The following is an 18632-nucleotide window of genomic DNA, read 5'->3' as shown; positions in this document are numbered from 1 at the left end:
CTTCCTTGAATCCTTACTTTATTAATTTGGCCCTTCCTTCCTTCATTAGTTCAGTCCTTCCTTCGTTCGGTCCTTCCTTCCATTTTTCATTCGTTCCATTTAGTGATAGTTTTTTTATACAGTCGACATCTATTTTCTTATCGGTGACATTCAGTCTATTAAAAGACGGTGCGTCAAGTGAAGTTTATTCATAAACTAATTTCGAGAGGAGCACGTGATTATGATTGAACTCGGCTGGTTCTGCATTAGCATGCTTGATCCACCAATCAGGCCTTTCCTAACCACTATAAAGAGCCAGGGTTTTCTCACTACAGTCATCTTCGATTTGAAGAATCCCCCCTTCCACCCCTACCTTTTCACCTTTCCCTCCATAGGGCAGCACGGTGGCTCAGTGACTAGCACTGTCGCCTCACAGCAAGAACGTCACCGGTTCTAGTTCCTTAACAGGCCGGTGGTCGTTTCTGTGTGTAGTTTGCATGTTCTTCCCGTGCTTGCGTGGGTTTCCTCCCACATTCCAAAAACATGCACAACAAGTTAATCGTTAAATCTAAATTTCAATACAGGTAATCTAATAATGCAGCATATCTTTTAATAGCCTTCAATCTTAATCTTTAGCTATTATAAAAAGGGGAGTTGTCAAGATCTACCTGAGCTCGAGGCTCCCCTCTCTTCCTCCAAACGGGAGGGAGCCCAGGGCTCAAGAACCTTCGAGCTCAGGGTTCTCTCCCGGGACAGCATGCCAAACTTGCTTATAATCAATCATCAGCTAAGTGTGAACTCTTGAATGTGTGTAAATATTTGGAACATCTTCTTGGATATTTTTAATGCTTCTAAAAGGTTTGCTGCATTTATAAAGCGCCAATGTGTTGATGTTCAATATCATGTGATTTACTTTCTATGTGTGATTTGATTAGACGGGAATTACAGGACTGATTTTTCTACTTTAGCCAATCCCCATAGACGAGAAAGAAATAAAGTAGTGACTGCAGGTTGAAGGAAAGTAGTGGAGTAAAGTACTGATACTGCGCTAAAAATGTACTCAAGGAAAAGTAAAAGTACACATTTTTAAAACTACTTAGTAAATTACTAGTTCTTCTGAGAAGAACTACTCAATTACAGTAATTTGAGCATTTGTAATTAGTTACAGTACGCCACTGGCGTGAAAACACATGGAACATCTGTGCACATCTGGAAAAAAGTACAATACTGTTTACTAAAAATATATATTTTATTTTTGTCATTGTACAATGTGTAACGTGATTTAAAAGGTAAAAAATAGTCAACAGGGTTTCTCCTATCCAGTGTTAAAACTATTTTATACTTCTAAAATATTTAATTGCGAAAAAACTGCTACAATCAAAAGTTTGAAAATCCAACAAATACAAACTATTCCTCAATTAAACTTCAATGAAAAACAGACTCTTAAAATAAATACTTTCCTCCACAAAATTAGGCTTACATGACGCTCCCTTGCAGGTCCCTGGGACTTGTGGACCCCCCCAAAAGTCCAAATGAGTCAAAAAACATTATTAATAATATTAATAATTAATAATGTCATTGAAGAGTCAGTTTCTGAAACTCCCCAGTGCAATCAGCTGTTGGTTGTTTTGGAAGTCACATATTCTTCATTACTCAGGTAGCTGACCTGGATGGTGCCTTTGGATGAGGTTTGTTTCTCCTTCCGTGCTTTACATGTGAGAGTCAATATCCACAGGAAAATAAAGACACCTGTAGGATGAAATGAAAAGCGATGAAATTGTACACTTTTTGCATTAATCAATATTTTTAAAAAGACCCTACTTCACATATTAACTTTATTGTAAAGCATACACATTTGATTATTTTATTTGGAATGACTAATAGCCTACCAATTAAAGCAACACCCAAATAATCACAATAGCCTATTATGTGTTTTTTTTCTTCCTTTCTCTCTTACACACACACACACACACACACACACACACACACACACACACACACACACACACACACACACACACACACACACACACACACACACACACACACACACACACACACACACACACACACTGGTCTCAACAAGCTTTTTTTCATCCAGTGGTGTTAGATAATAGTGCTAATTCAGAAATATTTAAACATTTGATTTTATTGGACTCATATGTCATGTGTAATGTGAAGAATCCTCATGTGATTGAAACCAGAATTTAAAAGCAAACTATAAACGGATAACAAAAAAGTATTCAAACCCAAATTCTATTGTAAACAAGATTAAGGATTGAGATTAAATGAATCTAAGTTTGCATTCACGTATCTTAATTGCCATCATTGTTGTAATGTTGAAAACACTACAAATTAATCAAACCTACTGTTCTCCAGCCAATGGGTCCAAAATGGTATTCATGCACACAATATAAAGTAAAATTGACACAAAGTGTTTTCTTAACAAGTTATTTAAATATCACGTGGCAATGAGATAATTGCCCAATATTATTGTTTGTTTGATTGATTGATTGATTGATTGATTGATTGATTGATTGATTGATTGATTGATTAAGCCATATTTACAGATGACCACAGAGGATATAGATTTTACATCAGTGAACATTTTACAAATGGGCACAAAACAGAAGTCATGGGAATTTTTTTTTCTGTTACATTTTGTGAGCCTAGAAGCCGTTATCGCCAGCCACTAAATAAAACAATTAAAAAAGGTAATTTGCGACTTTTTAATCTTAGAATTGAGTGATACATACTCGAAATTGCAAGTTATAGTCAGAATTGCGTGTTTGTATCGCAATTGTAAAAATTTGCTATCATATTTTGTTTAATAATTTTTTTTTTATTCAGTGGCGGCCTTCACGGTTAATGAACGAGTCAAAAATAGAAGGCGGGAGATTGCCAGAGCTTGTAGTGGTTTGTCATAAGTGAATATGTTATTTACAAGAAGAGACGTTAAGGAATAGGGAAGTAATTGCGCGTGAATTTGTCACTGATTTTGTAACTTTGTCAGTTTTGACCTCGGTGTGATTTGTCATAACATTTTGCTTGCAAATATGAAGTAAATACGTATTTTACTATAGCAGCAAACACTTTAAATCACCACCGGAGGTCGCCGTCAGCTACATAGGCTACGTGGACATAAGCTGAGTGCACTTACAGCTTTCAAGGTAGTCACAAACTAACAATTCTTACTGAAATAAGACAGTATCGTTTGTTTGGAGTCTACATAACAATGCAAGGGCAGTTTGTAGGATTGTTTTGACCTTCCTGAAAGCTACATTGTTACAAAAAGCACATGCTTTCTGTTCAGTCATAATATGATACTTTATTTGTTTGCAACTGCAGTAATTGGTGTTTAACCTGACAGCTGTGTGAATTATATTTATAAAACCTTTAGGGTCATTATGATCTACAAACTATTATGGTAGGCTGTTTATTACTTGGTAAAGAACTGACAACAATTAAAAGCCATCACATATTTATACTTGAATAATATATTTAGCTACTGTACTCTCCAAAATATTATTTATGAAATGAAAATTATTAAGACCAAACAAATAAGTCACTTTAATGAAATGCCATATCTGAAGCACTTTTGTTCTCCATATTGGAACATAGAGGTAAAGTTGGTTTGATATTCACACATTCAGACTTTATACTTAATATTCATTCATTTTCTTGTCGGCTTAGTCCCTTTATTAATCCGGGGTCGCCACAGCGGAATGAACCGCCAACTTATCCAGCAAGTTTTTACGCAGCAGATGCCCTTCCAGCCGCAACCCATCTCTGGGAAACATTCACACACACACTCGTACACTACGGACAATTTAGTCTACCCAATTCACCTGTGCCGCATGTCTTTGGACTGTGGGGGAAACTGGAGCACCCGGAGGAAACCCACGCAAAGGCAGGGAGAACATGCAAACTACTCACAGAAACGCCAACTGAGCCAAGGTTCTTGCTGTGAGGCGACAGGACTACCTACTGCGCCACTGCCTAGCCCCTATACTTAATATAATTTCACAAAATAATTATTTGTAAATTCTAAATAGTGAAATCATATTTACAGCCAATGACTATTAAAGTACAACATTGTTCACAGTGAATTAAATAATGCTAATGTTGTTTTCAAGTCATACATATGATTTCAGACCAAATATTCAAAGTATCATGGTAAACAATGTAGGTCACATTAAAGATGTCACTGAATGAATGTGCGTAAATAAAACCAACTTTACCTCAGTTATTGGAACGGTCAAAGACAGTCCAAGTCCAGACAGTCCAGTTTGTGTCAGTGACTTAATACAGGCATACAATTTACACATGTACTTGTCCAAAAACAAAGAAAGTTACTCTGTAAAATACTAGGAGTCGCTATTGCAGTAAAAATGTATGTCTTACCGGTTACAAGTTTAGCAACAAATATTTTTAACCCATAACTGATGCTGCGTGAAAGACTCCATTATGGTCACGATCTAGGATTAATCACTGCAATAAAGATCTAATCATTAACTGTACAATTTGCTTATTTAAAGTCACATCTTGACCTGACTGTGTAATGCAATAAATGTCAATAAATGTCAGTGTATTGCAATAAATGGCAGCACATGATTTTGCTAAACAAACAGAATAAAACATGGAATAGGCATTGGCGCTTTTAATACATGTGAAACACATATCAGCACACACCTGTGAAAGTATATCTCATTTCTTTTGGAATTTGAATATATTTAAATATACTGTAACAGCTCTGTAAACTTGTTGATTATTACCATGACTGATGACACAGTGGCTGTCCTATATGAAGGGCATTTTAAAGTGTCTGGAGTGGTCAAATCTAGCCTCTACTCATAAATGTAGGATTTTGTCTTGTTGAAATGACGTGAAACATGTTTCAAGAGTTCCCACTTAGATATGCTTGGCACTTATAGCAGGTTTGGCATGCTGTCCTGGAAGAGAACCCTGAGCTCGGAGGTATTTGATCCCAGGGCTCTCGCCCGGTCCAGAAGCATATCAAGAGAATTGAGATCAGGTAGGTCTTGATCGCTCCCCCTTTAGAAGGGGAGAAAAAGGAGGAGATGGGGTGGAAGGGGGGATTCTTCCAAAACGAAGATAGTGCAATAAGGAGAAAGTGATCCATTTATATTAAGCTAGGATCATTCTCATTGGATTATTACTGATTACGGATGAGTGGCCAGCGGTGCACAATCATATCACGTGCTCCTCTCGAAATTAGTTTATGAAACTTCACTTCTTATTGGCTGCTGACTCTGTGGATTCACTAGCATTGTGTAGCTTAATTTTGATGCCTGTAATTGTTTTTTGGTGTGGTAATACTTATTGTTCTTCTTCCCAGATTAAACAACAGCAGAATTAGTATTTGAACAGCGAAAGAATACTCTTATGCTATAAACATTGGCACAGAAAAATTTCATCAGTGATGCCCAAGCTTCTTTTTTAGGTGAAGAGGTAAGAAAATTAATTTCTTCCCTGCTAATTGTGAACCTCTCCATGAAACACACTAGTTTCAGTGTAATCTGTTTAGAATTGTGGTTATGTTTAGTGAACTTTCCTTTTAAAACATAACCTTCCTGTTTCACAAACAAGGTTTGGGGCTAGTCAGGATTAAATTGCATGTTTGAGCTGTCTCAACTCAAAATAACTTGCAGTGAGATGTCGTAAAATACATCAGTGTATTTTTTTCTCCTCCATGTGCACACCAGTAATTCATTTTACTTGGGCCATTTTTGCAAACTTGGCTTAAATAGCCTAATTTAACTAAGGCGTAGTCCTGGCTTAATCTAAGCCCTGTGTGTAAAACTGGGCCTACATTTGCTATGGTTAAGCCTCGCATCTGTTTTTTAAAATTCTGGGGTTAGTTGGTAGTCAACATTTGAAGTGGTTCAATAAAGTTTTTTAAACTTGTCCTAAATAAATAGTATAAATAGTCTTAATACAACTTTGAAAGGTTTTGATCCACTTAAAATATTAAGTACTACTACCTGACAAAAGTCTTGTCACCTAAGTTTTAGGAACAACAAATATTAACTTGACTTCTACTTGATCATTTGGTATCAAAAGTGGCTTATATGAATCTTATATCTATCTGAATATGATCTAGATTACGCCTATTTTTACTAAATAAATTATGATCATGCCTTGATTTTTAATTATTTAATTAGGACAGTAAGGTCTGACTTTGCTTAGACAAAAGTCTTGTCACTTAACAGAAATAATGTCCAGTATAGAATATAAAGTCATGCTGCAGTGGAAAAAGAATTAATATTGTGTACTGTATGACTCCCATGAGCTTGGACGACGGCAACCATACATCTCTGCAATGACTCAAATCACTTATTAATAAAGTCATCTGGAATGGTAAAGAAAGCGTTCTTACAGGACTCCCAGAGTTCATCAAGATTCTTTGGATTCATCTTCAATGCCTCCTCCATTTTATCTCAGAGATGCTCAATAATGTTCATCTCTGGTGACCGAGCTGGCCAATCCTGGAGCACCTTGACCTTCTTTGCTTTCAGGATCTTTGACATGGAGGCTGAAGTATGAGAAGGAGCGCTATCCTGCTGAAGAATTTGCCCTCTCCTGTGGTTTGTAATGTAATGCGCAGCACAAATGTCTTGATACCTCAGGCTGTTGATGTTGCCGTCCACTCTGCCGAACTCTCACACCCCTATACTGAGTGTAACCCCAAAGATGATTTTTCCTTCACCAAACTTGACTGATTTCTCTGAGGGTCTTGGGGCCATGCGGGTTCCAATAGATCTTCTACAGTATTTGTGATGATGGGGATGCAGTTCAACAGATGATTCAGTAGAAAAATCTACTCTCTGCCACTTTTCCAAATGATCAACTAAAAATCAAGTTATTATTTGTGGCTTTTACAACTGGGAATGACGACAAGACTTTTGTCAGGTAGAATTTATATATATATATATATACTGTATATATATATATATATATATATATATATATATATATATATATATATATATATATATATATATATATATATATATATATATATTAGGGATGTAACGGTATCAAAATTTCACGATACGGTAATACCTCGGTATGAATGGCACGGTACGGTATTTATTGAATCATTTAAAGGAAAAACAAAACTATTGAAGAGACTCAAAAAAAGTGCTAGAATGTTCAGGTTACCTCAACACTGAACCGATCAATGACATTCAAACAGGAACTAAATTATTCAATTTTAATAACAAAAAAATATTAAACCATGCAAAAAAAAAAAAAAAAAAACTCCACTCGAAAGGACAAGCCATGAGTGAGATAGTGGTCTCTTGGTGGTACAAGTCAATGTCTCCATCAATCTGAGCAGTGTGCTGTGTTCTGCTGTCCCCTTGACTAAAAGAATCCCCATCATGTTAGTCGTATTTCCCGACTTGTATTTCAGCACAGTCTGGCAGTGCCTGCATACCCTTTTTTCTGTCACCTTTTCTTCTTTCTTGTTTCTTTTCAGAGAATACATGAAATGCTTCCACACATCTGATTTAAAACCCGTTTAGGTTCGACCATTTTTAGCTCTTTTTCTTTGCCGCTACTAGCAGCATCCTCCATTTCTGCATTACTGGATCTGTAGCGACAACAGACCGCAAAGGATGATGGCCACGCTTGGGCTGATGAAAATTTTAGTTTCCGCTAACTCCCATTCGCTCCATTCGCCTGAGCAAACTTTTCACCAAAAGACCTATGATTTTATTGAGTCACAACCACGATAATATTGAAAGAAATTGCTATTGCGGTTTAATTTTATTTTAAATATTTGAACATATGCTTGTTTGTGCATTTATATTTACATAAACAATGCATGAACAAATGTTTTATGAATACAAACTTTTTTTTTTATATGCGATAAGTACACTGAAAAACATTATTCAGAAATGATTCCTTGGATTTACAAAATTTTTTTTCGTAAAGTGGCTGTAAACTGTTTATTTGGGCTGAATTTAAACAAACAAACAAATTAAGTCGAATTTTACTCAATTTAATTTGTTTCAATTCAACACAAATAAATAGTTTGCAACAGTTTTGCAGACATTATTTTTTCAGTGTATTGATTAATCATTAAACAGCTGTACTGAACTGAACATTTGTACCTAAAGGGTCCATATTAGTACCTTGGAGGTACTAGTACCTAAAAATTTCAAGTTACTTGAAAATCAGCAACTGTTATATAATATTAAGGTGCCAGTATGGACCATTCAGTTCCAAATTCTGAAAAGGTAACCCCTTTTACATGCTTTTGTTTCAATGAACACCGTGCCAAATTCTTACCTTGAAAACTGTTGAGGATGGTAAAAACATACAGCGCAGGGAGACTCAGGGGTCCGTGGGTTGAGAAGGCCAGACCCCACGGCACTCCCAGAACAAAGCAGAGCCCCAGCAGAGACACGCAGTCTTTCCACGCCCTCTTCTGATGGTCTATTTGTACATTCTGCTGTCTTAACTGACGCATCTTTACCACAACCACTGCCAGCATAGCCATGTTGAAGAGCATCACCAGCCCCAGATAGCCATTTACAGTAATGTAGATTACTGTGTTTGTGGTCACCCAGCATCTAGACAGTAAAAAGCCAATGGAAGCATTCGTTACAGGTCTGAAAAGTGATGAACTGTATATAGTTGAACTCAGAATTATTAGCCCTCGTGAATAATTATAACTGATAATTATAACCATTGAACAACAGCTAATAACTGATTTCTTTTATCTTTGCCATGATGAGATGTTTTACTAGATATTTTTTAAGATATTAGTATTGAGCTTAAAGTGACATTTAAAGGCTTAACTTTGGTTAATTAGGTTAACTCTGCTAGTTTGGGTAATTAGGCAGGTCATTGTATAATGATGGTTTGTTCTGAAGATAATGGACAAAATATTGCCTTAGGAGGCTAATAATTTTGAGCTTAAATGGTTTTTAAAAAATGTAAAAGTTCTATTAATTTAGTCGAAATAAAACAAATAAGACTTTTTCCGGAAGAAAAAATATTATAGGAATTACTGTGAAAAATGCCTTGCTTAACTAATCATAATTTGGGAAACATTTGAAAAAGAAAACAATATTTACAGGAGGGCTAATAAGTAGTTTGAAGAGTTTTAGCTTACAGCGATGTGGCTGTTGAATTTTCTTGATCTGTGTAGAGGGTATATTTTCCATACACTTTAGTCATGCCGCATATCATCGCCGTAACGGTGGGTACACCTGTGGGAAATGATTAATACACAACAAACAGATTTTATGATACACATTGCAAGGCTTAATTAGTTCATCAAAAAATAAATAAATACAATTCTGGTATTAATTACTCGTCCTCATTTCCCTGAGAGCTTCGTTTACTTCAGAACAAAAATGAAAACATTTTAGAAGAAATCCGAGAGCTCTCTCTCATCCTCCTTAAGCTAGATTTATACTTTCGGCGCACCTCCGCTGACTGTGCACGTTCCTCGCAAAACGGATAAGGCTTTTATACTCGCCGTTGTGATTTTCTTTAAAATGACAGTAGGCGGTCCAAAGAAACTGACCGTAAAGACAGATGGATAAACAGGGAAGTAAAAAAGTTTCCAGAACTTCGTCATATCATTAATATCATTCAATACTTTTTAAACAAATAATTTTTTTGTTTTTTATAAATTATTTTAATGACTATAAGGATTTTTATAACCATTGAAGATTTTTTTAATCAAACTTTGTTGCATCACTTGCTTTGGGAATTTGACACAATGTAACTACAGAAGTCAAGCTTAAAATGGGAAATATTCAAAATGCTTTTTACATTTTTATTTTGATGCTAATGGTCTAATCCGATTCAATGATTTATGCTAAGCTAAGCTATAAGTGCTCCCGCCAGACCTGGAAATCATCTGAATGGATTAAAAATGGTAAACATCTACAGTTCATCTCTACGGGAGTTGTTAATGAAGCCTATTTCCAAAAAAAAAAAAAAGATAAGTGGAGTGTGGCAAATACTTTGAAATTCATAACGTGAAACTAAACTCACCCCATCCCATGAGACTTAGTTTAAGCATGTATCTCTTGATGTAGATGTTGAAGACTCGCACCAGCAACAGGTACAGATGGAAGCCTTCAATGGCCGTCCAGGTGAAGGTGGCTAAAAGGCACCAGTGCAGAAGAAGGCCTATAGTCTGACACACTGAATCAGAGTCACTATGGCCTGAAAACCACACACTGCACAAGAACGAGATGTGCAGCAAGAATAAGCAACTGGAGAGCTGCACATGGATGACGAGTGAATGCTCGCATTGTTTTTTCCTGTGGGGAGGACAGTAGCAGAAGTTATCTCTTCAATCTAGACCATTGAGCATTCTGAAACTGGATGGTTTCGTGCGAAATCTTTTAGCAGCTTACCTCTGGCACAGAAACAAGACTATTACGAGGGATGTGAATGCTATTGAAAGGGCAGAGCCAACATATGAAATGTAGTTGAGATGGACAATATGGGACTTCTCTGGAATTTGAGGACTCTGTTAGAAACATTCATGACAAACAGGCAAAAATAAATAAGTCGGCCATGATTAAGTTGAAAGATTTAAAAAACATGGGTAAAGGCTTAACTTACAATGAGGACTGCGAAAAAGCTTAGATGGTTACAGCTGCACACAAAGTCTCCATTGTCGATATTAGTCTTACAGCCATCTGTACTCCAGTTTCCTGAAAAAGAGATGAAAATGTCTACATTAAAGCATAAGGTAGCCTATAGATATTGAGACTGCAATGTGGAAAATGCTGGGTTCCACATAATTCCTTCATGTTTCCCCAACACAAATCGATTAGTTAGCTTAATTGATTTGACAAATTTAAGTAGACTGAACCGAAGTTGTGCCAAAAAAACAACCCAGGCTAATTATGGATATGTTACCCTATATACATTTCTGGAGAGCACCGAATACATCCCAGGAGAAATTTTTTTTTTAATTAATTTTTTTTTTTTTGTGCAGTTTTAGTTTTCGCAAATCAACCAGAGGCCGATGTGAACGCTTTTTCAGATCTCAAATTTCTCTCGCGAGCGCCATTCACGCTTGCTCTTCTCACATAAATCCACCCGTGGCTGCTGTGTACGCTTTTTGAGTTCTCAGATTTTTCTCGCGAATGTCGTTCGTGTTCAATGTTTTTACCTAAATCCACCAGAGGCCACTGCCGACTGACTGATCAACCCCCAGGCCAGAACCCTACCATAACCCAACCGTTTTTCAAATGCAGTCCCGAAAAGCCACCTGATTTTTTTTTTACCACGTTTTCAGATCTTACCATGTCTCGCCCTGTTATTTAATGTTTATTTAATTTTCTGCTTTTGTGTTTGATTTACTTTGAACCCCGTTGTCATGTTAAACTCTACTCTGCGTCATCAGGCCGCCGACGTATGCAGCGAGCCACTTGGCAAACTGGTAACAGCGGTAACTCAGAGGTAAGGCGTCAGCTGGTAGCGCGAGAAGAAACAGAAGCTGTCGGCGGTTCATACCACCCCGTAGCGTTCGTTTTAAAGCCTAAATGCTACCATACATACCTTTGGCTACATAATGCATCCTCTTTAGAAATATATACGTATGTAGGTATTCACAATGAGCCTGTGTTGCAACCCCCCCCCCCCTCTCTCTCCCCCCACCCCCCCATCTCAAAATTTGTGTTATTTAAACTTGTTGGAACAAGCAGCAGAAATATTTTTGAGTGTGTTTTACTCTCATGAAATCACTTACGAAGAAGTTTATTGTTTGTGTGTGTACAATTAGTAGACATCTATTAAACAAACAATAAGAAAGTTTACTTCCAGTTTACTTGTTATCAATTTCCCTTAAATGTACTTCTTATGTGAAATATATTAATATATTTCTATTAAACTAAAAATAAAGTATACTTTCAGTTCACTTTTTAGCTACTTCGCAGACCCAGCAAGCATTTTTGTTTTTAAAAGATGTCTAATACATGTCAAATTGACGCCTAAACATAGTCGTCTTGGCTAAAACAAGACAAAATTTGGCCTGCCAGTGAACTTCCTATAGATGTTGTCTATCTGACTAGTCATCAAATAAACAGAAATGAATGGATACACATATACAATCTGTCTAATCTGTCTATTAGATGACTAGTCTAGTTTTAGGCTATTCTTAGACTATTAGATTTTCTCTGACAGCTCAAGTTTAGCCTTGTTTAAGCCAAGCTGTCTACATGTACGTTTAGATGTCTGTTAGACGTCTATTAAACACAAAATTGTTTACTAGGGAGTTAAACTTAATATTGCATTTATTAATACTTGACTTATAGTATATATGACTTGTATTTGTTCATTGACGTACTTAAATCCATCATTAAATCTTCTAACTATGCTGTGGATTCCAGTTGTTTTTACTCTTTTGATCTAGTGGCCTATTAAATATTGTTTTCACATAATTCTCAATACTAATACATAGGCTTAACACTAGTCTAAATTAAACTGCATGTTTGAGCTCGCTAAGCTGACAATAACTTGACAGATATAACTTGAAAGTCACACATCTTAAAATACAGCATGGTTTCGTCTTCGGATGCACACTAGTAATGTGTTTCCTGCAGCCAAACCAATTGTCAGTATAGACCTACTTCAGATGTGTTAATGATTAGCTAACTTTGCTAAATAATAATAATAATAAAAAAAGTAAAATATACTTTAAATACATGCCTGTCAAAGTTCATTACATGTTTGATCAGTGATATTAAAGTGTAGTTTATTTGTGTTAAGTACATTACAAATAAACTGCATACAGTGCATCCGGAAAGCAGCAGTTTTTCCACATTTGTTTATGTTACAGTCTTATTCAAAAATTAATTAAATTGATTTATTTCCTCAATTCTGCACACAATACCCTATAATGACAATGTGATTTTTTTTTTAATTGTTGCAAATTTATTAGAAATAAAAAACCCTGAAAAATCACATGTACAGAAGTATTCACAGCCTTTCCCATGAAGCTCTTAACTGAGCTCAGGTACATGCTGTTTCTATTTGATGACTGGTCTATTTGACTGTTCTAGTCTTTCTAGAAATTCTAGTCTTTTAGATGTCTATTAAACACAAAATATATTGGTGATATACACACATGCACACACTTGTATGGTTAACTAGAACGCTCCATACTGGTAACATTTTTAATACAGTAACAACCAATTATTACTGTTAAAGTCTTATTAGCCCCTCTTTGAATTTTTTCCTTTTTTAAATATTTCGCGATTGATGTTCAACAGAGCAAGGAAATTTTCACAGCATGTCTGATAATATTTTGTCTTTTAGAGAGTCCTATTTGTATTATTTTGGCTAGAATAAAAGCTTTTTTTTAGTCAAGTCAAGTCAAGTCAACTTTATTGTCAATCAAACCATGCAACATTACATTACACAGTAGACTGAAATTGCGTTTCTCCCATACTCCAATGTGCAATTTAAAAAAAAAAAAAAATATGACACACACTAGACATAAACTAAACATTTAACTAATATAGTACAAGTCATAAATTCTGACTTCAACTGTATATGGTCTTACGGTTATTATATGACCCTAATCCTACCCCTAAACCCAACCCTGACACAAAACCTGGGCAAATATTTTACTTCAAAAGATCCCATTAATATGATTTTTAAGCTTTTTAAATTAAAGGGACAGGAGGTGTGTCCCTATGGCGACTCGGTGGGACAGTAGGTAGTGCTGTCGCCTCGCAGCAAGAAGGTCACAGCCACGGCTGGGTCAGTTGGCATTTCTGTGTGGAGTTCGCATAACCTAGTTAGGCCTTTAAATGTCACTTTAAGCTGTGTAGAAGTGTCTTGAAAAATATCTAGTCAAATATTATTTACTCTCATCATGGCAAAGATAAAATAAAACAGTTATTAGAAATGAGATATTAAAACTATTGCGTTTAGAAATGTGTTGGAAAAAATCTTCACTCCGTGAAACAGAATTTAGGGAAAAAAATAAACAGGGGAGCTAATAATTCAGGGGGCTAATAATTGATTATATAGGAGCAGGAGTGACTGACCCATTGTAGTTAAAACATGATATTTAATCCATCTTTTGCATATGTAATGGGCAGTTTTTGGTCTTATCTGTTATTTGTTATCAGGTGTATTATTTTGTCAGTGTTATTTTGTTACCTTTTATAATTGTCTTTAATTTTGTTACCGTGTTGTACGAGGTTTGTTTTTGTTTACCAAATTGCTTAACGTTATCTTTATTTCCTATTATTCACGTCTTGTACTTTATACTTGTATAATGTCCATTGTAGTTTATTAAATCTGATTGATAAAAGACACGCATCTGTGTATAATAACCCATTTCACTTCACAATTACAGTGATTTGTTTACATTTTCTTAAATCAAAAGTATAGATTTATAATATTAATATAATATTAATTATAAGCCAGTGCTTTATATAATTAAATCATTTTATTGTTTATGTACAGTGAAACTGATGAATCCACGGTGAAGTAAGAGACGAAGTACACTGCTGTTCCATTTGAAGAAATGAGCCGGGTGCTTGTGTCCTCGCGTCCTTGGTAGTTTGTTTTTCAAAGTCTGAACTTCCAAGGACACAAGTCCGAACTTTGTGTGTTTGGAATTGAGAAACAGCAAGACATGTCACTCGTATACTTTTGAATGGGGAAAAGTGTAACTGTCAATATAACGAATAAAGCCCCGCCTTCTAGTACAGGAGCCAATCAGCGATCGCTATACAATGACAATTCTCCGGGGGAGAGGCTAGGACCATACTTGAGTTTGTGCAGATTTTGTGTGATACGAACATTTAGAAATGAAACTAACAGGACAGCTGTTGTTAGATTTGATTGGTTATTCGTAATCTGAAATGTAATCGAAAGCTTGGCAAGTAGTTTTAGAGATTTTGGTGTTTCCCATTCCGACAGAATGCCCGAGCATACTGCCCAAGAGACGTTTCAAAGATGGCCGCCAAGGGAAATGACTTGCCCTTAAAGGGACTTTGGTAATACCCACGTTTCATGTCCTTGTAAACCACATAAGTATGTACACACACTCACATACACAATTCTGGGATGTTGGACAGATGTCACAATTGTGAATTGTGAAATCTTGGAATTTCAACACATTTTGTTTTTACTCACCTGTCAACATTGGGATGTGAAAATAAGGGATCCCCCCCCCTCCTCCCTCAAAATGACTAAATATGTTTATCTGGAGCTGTTTCTGGAGTTGAAATGGTCAATAATAGGGTCTAAGTATTTAGTATTTTATTATTATTAATTATTATTATTTACAAAGGATACATATATTAGAAAAGATTCTGCAAATAAATAAGTTTAGCCTATTCAGATATATAAGGATTAAAAAGAAACTGAATCAAATGATTAAATGTCATTAACCTTTTCATCACTCTATAATTTAAACATTCGGATTAAAGAGCAGTGAATAAATGTGTTATTTAGATTTTTTAGCTTGATCACATTAAATAACAGGTGGAATATATTTATAACTGAAAGCATTCGATTGCTATCCTAACTTTTTTGTTCGTTTTAGACAAAATTTGTTGTGTAAAAAAGAAAAACAACGAAGAACGACATGTCTAGATGTAAACTGACTGTTTACATCTAGAGGATTGCTTACGAAGGCACCTGTAATGGAAGGGAATCTTTCAAATGTTATATTTATCTAAAAGTATTTTCATGCTTTATAAAATAAAAGCACAGAACAGATTCACATTTAAGAGAAAGGGGCACCCCTGGTGGTTCGGCAGTATGGGTTGCGGATAGGGAGGATCTGCTTTTTAATGTCTATTGGCACCTTTTTTTTTTAGAAAAAATACATGAGAAATACAGGAAAATACCTTTACGGGATGAAAGCGGGATAGAACTGTAACTTATGGGAGAATGCCAGGTTGACAGGTATGTGTATTTTAGCAATTTCACTTTTTGGTCTGTTTATTAGCATTAAGTAGTAGGATGAACATATGGGTATTAAATAAAACTCACAGAATGAATGAACATTCATCAGGTAATACGCGTTTACTTTTTTAAACTTAATTACATCAGTAAAATCAAGTATTTTTGTACTTTTTATTTAATGATTACATAACACTTGTGCTGGAATACATTTTATCAGGGTATCTCTACTGAGTAGTGAAGTATTGCATGAGAAATGGAGATGGAAATGGCAAAAGTCAAATAAAAATGCCTTAATTTGCAATAAATAAATAAATAAATAGTCTACGCTTGCATTAGGTGGTTTTGGACTTGTTTGAAAAAAAGTTATGTAGAACACTACACCCATGTGACTCTCTTATGCTTGGCTTGTTTACTGTTGGTAACTAGGTTTAACCCTTCAAACAACCTCATGATCAAAGCACCTAATTCACATTTGGGTTTTTTTGTATACTCTAAAAAGATTTATGTCATGGTATGATCAAAAACTTGGCTAGTGGTAACCACTAAGAGGCTGCATCGGTCACGTTGATTTGGAATTTAGTTCATGTTTAGCTGTAATGTCTTTAAACACAGCCTCTGAGAATGACCTAGATTCTAGACGATGGTACTTTATTTTGTTCATATATGTAAGTCATGAGTTCACACATATTTAAATCAATAAAAAGTGATGTGTATTTGGCATGCTGTCTGCTAATACCCCCTATTTAGAATAATTATCTGAATATGCTTTGTTAAATGAGTAGTTTACTCAAATATTGTCACTTACTATTTACTCACCCTCAAGTGGTTCTAAACCATTGGGCTCTATGTGATGATCCATGCACAAAGTCCAAAGCAAAAGCATTAAGGGTGTTTTAGAATCCACTTTTGCTATTTTGAGGATGGAAAAATGGTCTAACAGGGTTGAGCTTATTCTCTTAATGAGTTATAGGTGTGTTTTGATAATAAACCAATCAGAGTCTCATCTCCCATTCCCTTTAAGAGTCAGTTGCGTTGCGCCATAGCGCATTTGCTATTTACATGATGGACTTTGTAAGTAGAAAAACTGAACCCTTCACTAGAGAGGAAACAGTTAAACAGAGCATCCACAGCGCGAGAATGAGAGATGAGCCTCCTCATTCTTTACTTTCACTTTCACTCTCATGGATAGGGAAATGTGTTGTACGCACATACATCCATTAGCCTATACATAATTAATTTTGTTTGTTAGGTGCAAAGATTTGATTCAAAACTACTCTAATTTCCAGCAAACGAATGAGTAATTACTTAGTGTGTATAAGTACGCATAAACTTAGTGTGTCCAAGTACACATGCTATGCCCCATATGGTCTAAAATCTGACAGGTGGGCAAATCTAAGCTTGTTTTTAATAAAACAAATATAAATATGCATATAATAAATAATAGTAATAACATTATACAAAAGCAAATTGTTTTGAATAAACTGAAAAAAGTCGCCCATATGAAGAAGGCATGAAAGTATGGTTTTTGTTTTTATATGGGCTGGAAAAAAATAATTTTTGTAATATTTTAATCCTTTAATTATTTTTCATTTGTAAAGATATTTGCTCATTGCTGTACATCCTATGTGTATTAATCAAGGTTGGACTTTAGACCTCCTCTTAGCTAGTCTTTTGAACAGTGTATTTTAGTTCCTCAAAATAGCAACGTGCCAGCAATGAGCCTTAACACGCCTCCTTTTTAGACCAGAATGCCTATGGGCGCACATATGAGCGCAAATGCATTTGCTATTTAAACAGCGTCATGTAAAACGTCAAAAACGATTCTTGCGCTGAGCTGAAACAAGCTAACCACAATTGCGTCGCGCTTTGCGCCGCATTGATTGATAGGGCCCTTTGAGTTTTTTTTCTTCTGTTGAACACTAAGATATTTTGAAGAAGAAACTATTGACTTCCATAGTAGGAAAAACAAATGCTATGAAGGTCAACTCTGCTGAAAAAAAAACTTAACTTAGCCTAAGCTTGATCAGCTGGTTGATCAGCCTGGTTTTAGAGGGGTTTTGGCCATTTCCAGGCTGGTACCAGCCATTTCCTACCAGGTTTAGCTAGTCAGGCTGGAAAATGACCAGCTTAAACCAAACTGGACATAACTGGTTTTGGATGGTCATCTCCCAGCCTGACCAGCTAAGACCAGGCTGGAAATGGCCAAAACCCCCCTAAAACCAGTCTAATCAACCAGCTAAAACCAGCCAACAAGCTTGTTTATGCTGTTTTTTTCATCAGGGAATGGTTACAAGTTTTCTTGCTCTTTAAAATATTTTTTTTAGTGTTAAACAGAAGAAAGAAACTCACTCAGGTTCGGAACAAATAAAGGGTGAGTAAATGATGACAGAAGTTTTTTTTTTGGGTGAACTATCATTTTAATGAAACATCAAGTCCAGCCTGATCTCACGAGAAAACGTTAGTATTTTACGTTTTGCCAGTTTAGTGGCTAACTCCTACGAATTCGTGCAAGTTCTGGCGTACGAAATTGTACGATTTTAAAAAGGAGGCGTGGCACCTAACCCCACTCCTAATCCCAACCGTCATTGGGGGATGAGCAAATTGTACAAAAATGTATGAATGATTGTACGAATTAGCCACTAAATGAAAAAGTTACGATTTGCCATGAGATTGTGTTGTCAAGTCAAATCTTTCACTCTGAAGATGGCTTAAACGTT

The 18632-nt window shown here is 35.7% G+C and overlaps 1 protein-coding gene across 1 annotated transcript in view; it reads right to left on the bottom strand.

Annotated features, from left to right (window-relative positions):
• Window positions 1–97: 97 nt before the first annotated feature.
• The window catches only part of adgrg3 (adhesion G protein-coupled receptor G3), a 23617-nt gene continuing 5082 nt past the window's right edge, over window positions 98–18632 (bottom strand). Inside the window, exons 7-12 of the mRNA XM_073907465.1 lie at window positions 10600–10691; window positions 10389–10504; window positions 10021–10292; window positions 9128–9224; window positions 8299–8582; window positions 98–1728 (exon numbers count right to left, since the gene is read on the bottom strand). Coding sequence (XP_073763566.1) covers window positions 1592–1728; window positions 8299–8582; window positions 9128–9224; window positions 10021–10292; window positions 10389–10504; window positions 10600–10691 — 998 coding nt within the window. The 3' untranslated portion in view covers window positions 98–1591. The remainder of the gene's footprint in view (window positions 1729–8298; window positions 8583–9127; window positions 9225–10020; window positions 10293–10388; window positions 10505–10599; window positions 10692–18632) is intronic.

The sequence above is a fragment of the Danio rerio genome, chromosome 7 (assembly GCF_049306965.1).
Source record: "Danio rerio strain Tuebingen ecotype United States chromosome 7, GRCz12tu, whole genome shotgun sequence".
Lineage (NCBI taxonomy): Eukaryota > Metazoa > Chordata > Actinopteri > Cypriniformes > Danionidae > Danio > Danio rerio.
The sequence above is the reverse complement of the archived record's forward strand: the minus strand, read 5'-3'. Positions and strand labels throughout refer to the sequence as shown.